At 43.0% G+C, this 6,000-nt stretch overlaps 1 protein-coding gene across 3 annotated transcripts in view; it reads left to right on the forward strand.

The window, feature by feature from the left end:
- Positions 1 to 5,697, forward strand: part of ntrk3b (neurotrophic tyrosine kinase, receptor, type 3b) — a 656,085-nt gene extending 650,388 nt beyond the window's left edge. For all 3 annotated transcript variants that reach the window (XM_061963693.1, XM_061963694.1, XM_061963695.1), the window contains one exon: positions 3,139 to 5,697. In XM_061963693.1, the coding sequence (XP_061819677.1) occupies positions 3,139 to 3,324 (186 nt within the window). In that variant the 3' untranslated portion in view covers positions 3,325 to 5,697. The remainder of the gene's footprint in view (positions 1 to 3,138) is intronic.
- Positions 5,698 to 6,000: the final 303 nt, after the last annotated feature.

Here is a 6,000-nt window from a genome sequence, read left to right on the forward strand (position 1 = left end):
ACATTGTCGCTAACAAGGTGTCGCCAACAAAGTGTCGCTAACAAGGTGTCACTAACTAAGTTCTTGTTGTCGCCAACAAGGTGACGCGAAAAAGGGGTCACTATTTTGGTGCTTGTTGTCGCTAACAATGGGTTACTAACTAGGTGCTTGTTGTTGGTAACAATGGGTCACTAACTAGGTTCTTGTTGTCGCTAACAAGTTGTCGCCAACAAGGTGACGCCAACAAGGTGACGCTAACAAGGGGTCACTAACTTGGTGCTTGTTGACGCTAACAAGGGGTCACTAACTAGGTGCTTGTTGTCGCTAACAAGGTGTCGCTAACAAGGTGTGTGTGGTTGCTAATAAGGCGTTGCTAACCAAGTATCGTGAACTAGATGCATTGTGTCACTAACAAGGTGACACAAACAAGTTGTCGCCAACAAGGTGACGCTAACAAGTGGTCACTAAACAGGTGCTTGTTGTCGTTAAAAAGTGTCGCTAACAAGGTGACGCTAACCAGGGTTTCACTAAATAGGTGATTGTTGTCGCTAGCATGATTGTTGTCGCTAGCACGCTAACAAGGTGTCGCAAACAAGTTGTCGCCAACAAGGTGGCGCTACCAAGGGGTCACTAACTAGGTTCTTGTTGTCGCGAACAAGGTGTCGCAAACAAGTTGTCCCCAACAAGGTGATGCTACCAAGGGGTCACTAACTAGGTGCTTGTTGTCGCTAACACATTGTCGCTAACAAGGTGTCGCCAACAAAGTGTCGCTAACAAGGTGTCACTAACTAAGTTCTTGTTGTCGCCAACAAGGTGACGCGAAAAAGGGGTCACTATTTTGGTGCTTGTTGTCGCTAACAATGGGTTACTAACTAGGTGCTTGTTGTTGGTAACAATGGGTCACTAACTAGGTTCTTGTTGTCGCTAACAAGTTGTCGCCAACAAGGTGACGCCAACAAGGTGACGCTAACAAGGGGTCACTAACTTGGTGCTTGTTGACGCTAACAAGGGGTCACTAACTAGGTGCTTGTTGTCGCTAACAAGGTGTCGCTAACAAGGTGTGTGTGGTTGCTAATAAGGCGTTGCTAACCAAGTATAAGGTGTCGCTAACAAGGTGTGTGTGGTTGCTAATAAGGCGTTGCTAACCAAGTATCGTGAACTAGATGCATTGTGTCACTAACAAGGTGACACAAACAAGTTGTCGCCAACAAGGTGACGCTAACAAGTGGTCACTAAACAGGTGCTTGTTGTCGTTAAAAAGTGTCGCTAACAAGGTGACGCTAACCAGGGTTTCACTAAATAGGTGATTGTTGTCGCTAGCATGATTGTTGTCGCTAGCACGCTAACAACGTGTCGCAAACAAGTTGTCGCCAACAAGGTGGCGCTACCAAGGGGTCACTAACTAGGTTCTTGTTGTCACTAACAAGGTGTCGCAAACAAGTTGTCGCCAACAAGGTGACGCTACAAAGGGGTCACTAACTAGGTGCTTGTTGTCGCTAACAAGGTGTCGCCAACAAGGTGACGCTACCAAGGGGTCACTAACTAGGTGCTTGTTGTCGCTAACAAGGTGTCACTAACATGTTGTCGCTAACAAGTTGTCGCAAACAAGGTGTCGCCAACAATGTGACGCTACCAAGGGGTCACTAACTAGGTGCTTGTTGTCGCTAACAAGGTGTCACTAACATGTTGTCGCTAACAAGGTGTCGCAAACAAGTTGTCGCCAACAAGGTGAACGCTACCAAGGGGTCACTAACTAGGTGCTTGTTGTCGCTAACAAGGTGTCGCCAACAAGGTGACGCTAACAAGGGGTCACTAACTAGGTGCTTGTTGTCGCTAACAAGGTGTCGCCAACAAGGTGACGCTAACAAGGGGTCACTAACTAGGTGCTTGTTGTTGCTAACAAGGTGACGCTAGCAAGTTGACGCTAACAAGTTGTCGCCAACAAGGTGACACTACCAAGGGGTCACTAACTAGGTGCTTGTTTTTGCTAACAAGGTGTCACTAACATGTTGTCGCTAACAAGTTGTCGCTAACAAGTTGTCGCAAACAAGGTGTCGCCAACAATGTGACGCTACCAAGGGGTCACTAACTAGGTGCTTGTTGTCGCTAACAAGGTGTCGCCAACAATGTGACGCTACCAAGGGGTCACTAACTAGGTGCTTGTTGTCGCTAACAAGGTGTCACTAACAAGGTGTCACTAACATGTTGTCGCTAACAAGGTGTCGCAAACAAGTTGTCGCCAACAAGGTGACGCTACCAAGGGGTCACTAACTAGGTGCTTGTTGTTGCTAACAAGGTGTCGCCAACAAGGTGACGCTACCAAGGGGTCACTAACTAGGTGCTTGTTGTTGCTAACAAGGTGTCGCCAACAAGGTGACGCTACCAAGGGGTCACTAACTAGGTGCTTGTTGTTGCTAACAAGGTGTCGCCAACAAGGTGACGCTACCAAGGGGTCACTAACTAGGTGCTTGTTGTTGCTAACAAGGTGTCGCCAACAAGGTGACGCTACCAAGGGGTCACTAACTAGGTGCTTGTTGTTGCTAACAAGTTGTCGCCAACAAGGTGACGCTACCAAGGGGTCACTAACTAGGTGCTTGTTGTTGCTAACAAGGTGTCGCCAACAAGGTGACGCTACCAAGGGGTCACTAACTAGGTGCTTGTTGTTGCTAACAAGGTGTCGCCAACAAGGTGAACGCTACCAAGGTGTCACTAACTAGGTGCTTGTTGTCGCTAACAAGGTGTCGCCAACAAGGTGACGCTAACAAGGGGTCACTAACTAGGTGCTTGTTGTTGCTAACAAGGCGACGCTAACAAGTTGACGCTAACAAGTTGTCGCCAACAAGGTGACGCTAACAAGGGGTCACTAACTAGGTGCTTATTGTCGCTAACAAGAAGGGGTCACTATATAGGTGCTTGTTGTCGCTAACAAGGTGTGTGTGGTTTCTAACTAGGTGTTGCTAACTAAGTGTCGCTAATTAGATTCATGGTGTCGCTAACTAGATGCATGGTGTCACTAACAAGTTGTAGCTTACAAGGTGTGTGTGTGCGTGTGTTGCTAACCAAGTGTCGCTAACAAGGTGCGTGTTGTCGTTATAAAAGTGTGTGTTGCCGCTATAAAAGTGTGTGTTGTTGCTAACCAGGTGTGTGTTGTCGCTGCAGGTGATCGAGTGCATCACGCAGGGCCACGTCCTGGACCGCCCCCGCATCTGCCCCAAGGAGGTGTACGACATCATGCTGGGCTGCTGGCAGAGAGAACCCCAGCAGCGACTCAACATCAAGGACATCCAGAAGGTTCTGTTCGCCATGGGGAAAGCCACGCCCGTCTACCTGGACATCCTGGGCTAGGCCCCGCCCACAACCCGCTCCACTGTCGAAGAAACAACAAGGTTTTTTTGGGAAGGACTTAAGTGCCTGCAACACTTTTGGATATAGTGGATATAAAAACACACAAAAAAAACTTTTACATTTTGTTTACTTGCGTGTGAGCTGTACAGTTTGAAGACTTTCAAGTCCCCCTCCAGAAACCGCCAACCCTGAGGAGAAGGGCCACGTAGTAACCAAGACCACCACAGCTAGAACCTCCCCCGGCTTTTGGTTTGATGAATATATATAGAAATATGACATATATTTTATATTTATTTCCTTTGGTCCAGGTCCTGTTGCGTGCTAAGGGCTGGTCCTCGCCCGAGACGCCAAACAAACTTTTGGCCCCGGGGCCTCCGAGATGGACGCCTTACTTGCACTCTGGGAAAGCAGGAGGAGAGGACCTTCTTCCCCAACCGCCAGACAAGTGACAAATCTATTTTAATTTCGCAGAAAAAAAACAAAAAAAAAGGAGAAGAATGTACATATTGTAAAGTTTACGTGTCAAAGTTGTGTTAACTTATTGTTTCCCCACACTTTCTTGTACCACTGCGAGCGCGCCGTCGCTTTAAGACGGCTTTTCCACGCCAGTCGAGAACTTTTGTTTTTTTTCTCTCAATTTTGAGTACAAAGCGCTATTTTTGGTTGCAGGTTTTTTTCCGAGAAACGTTCCGCGTTAATAATTCAACGTGGTCTGTGCTCAGCCCGAGACGCTCGCTATCACGTTCTTGAAGAAAACCGCCGCCGACGCTATCGAGAGAAACAACAAAAATCTTTATTTTATTTTATTTTTTAAAGCAGTAAAGCAAAGTTTGTGGTTGTTCATATTTGAGAGACGGCTGCGAAAGTTTGCAGCTGTGCTATAAAGCTGCGGAGCGTTACATACACGAGTATTACCAGGGAAATAGTTGTCGTGACGAAAAGATACTAACTTGTTGCGTCCAAAAAAACATTTTAGCTTCTTGTTACGTCCTGTAGAACAATATGGCCCGCAAAACATGTGGAAGGAGACAATGTTTGGGGGAGACCAAACATTGGTATGGATGGTTTGGTTGCAAAAACAAGATGACTGACGTTGCTTCTCTAAATTCTGTCCTTGTCTGTGGGAAATTTAAAACGTCTTCAATAATCAGTTGCAGTTGTCTCCATTTTTTTTTTCATTTGTTGGAGGGGAAATGAAAAAATTTGCCATATAAACTTTCCTGCACTTAAATCATGAGAAAACATCGGAAATGTTACGTTGTTTTTCTGCGCAATTTAGCTACATTGTTCCGGCTACTTCGACTATGTTTACACGAAGCTATGTTCTTTTTATGTTATTGTAGTGGCTTAATATAACTCGGAAAACCAGAAAAGTAAAGTAGAAATGTTATGAGAAAACATCGGAAATGTTGAGAAATCAAGAATTTCTTCCATCGTAATTCCCCCCCCCCCGTAATATCGCAACTGTATTTTCACATCATTGATACATTTCTCAAAACTCTCCTTGCAGATATTTAGTCATGTGAGATTCTGACTTTATTAAAGTGGCTTTTTATAACTCGGAAAACCAGACAATTTACTTTAAGTAGAAATATTATGAGAAAACATCGGAAATGTTACGTCGTTATTCTAGGGGGGAAAATCTCATTATTCAAATTTAGTTACATTGTTCCAACTACATCTACTATGTTCTTTTTGTGTCATATTCCAATTTTAATCTCTTTATCTTTGAGAAATTAAGAATTTCTTCCATCATAATTTTTTCCCCCCCCGTAACATCGCAACTTTATTTTCACATCATTGATACATTTCTCAAAACTTTCCTTGCAGATATTTAGTCATGTGAGATTCTGACTTTATTAAAGTGGCTTTTTATAACTCGGAAAACCAGACAATTTACTTGAAGTAGAAATATTATGAGAAAACATCGGAAATGTTACGTCGTTATTCTGGGGAGAAAAAATTCACAATATTACAATTTAGCTACTTTGTTCCAGCTACTTCTACTTTGTTTGCATGAAGCTATGTTCTTTTTATGTTATTGTAGTGGCTTAATATAACTCGGAAAACCAGAAAAGTAAAGTAGAAATGTTATGAGAAAACATCGGAAATGTTGAGAAATTAAGAATTTCTTCCATCGTAATTTTTTCCCCCCTCGTAATATCGCAACTGTATTTTCACATCATTGATACATTTCTCAAAACTCTCCTTGCAGATATTTAGTCATGTGAGATTCTGACTTTATTAAAGTGGCTTTTTATAACTTGGCAAACCAGAAAATGTACTTAAAGTAGAAATATTATGAGAAAATATCGGAAATGTTACGTCGTTATTCTGGGGGGGAAAATGTCATTATTAAAATTTAGTTACATTGTTCCAACTACATCTACTATGTTCTTTTTGTGTCATATTCCAATTTTAATCTCTTTATCTTTGAGAAATCAAGAATTTCTTCCATCGTAATTTTTTTCCCCCCCGTAACATCGCAACTTTATTTTCACATCATTGATACATTTCTCAAAATTTTCCTTGCAGATATATAGTCATGTGAGATTCTGACTTTATTAAAGTGGCTTTTTATAACTCGGAAAACCAGACAATTTACTTTAAGTAGAAATATTATGAGAAAACATCGGAAATGTTACGTCGTTATTCTGGGGAGAAAAATTTCACAAT

Source organism: Nerophis lumbriciformis, linkage group LG06, assembly GCF_033978685.3.
Source record: "Nerophis lumbriciformis linkage group LG06, RoL_Nlum_v2.1, whole genome shotgun sequence".
Classification (NCBI taxonomy): Eukaryota; Metazoa; Chordata; class Actinopteri; order Syngnathiformes; family Syngnathidae; genus Nerophis; species Nerophis lumbriciformis.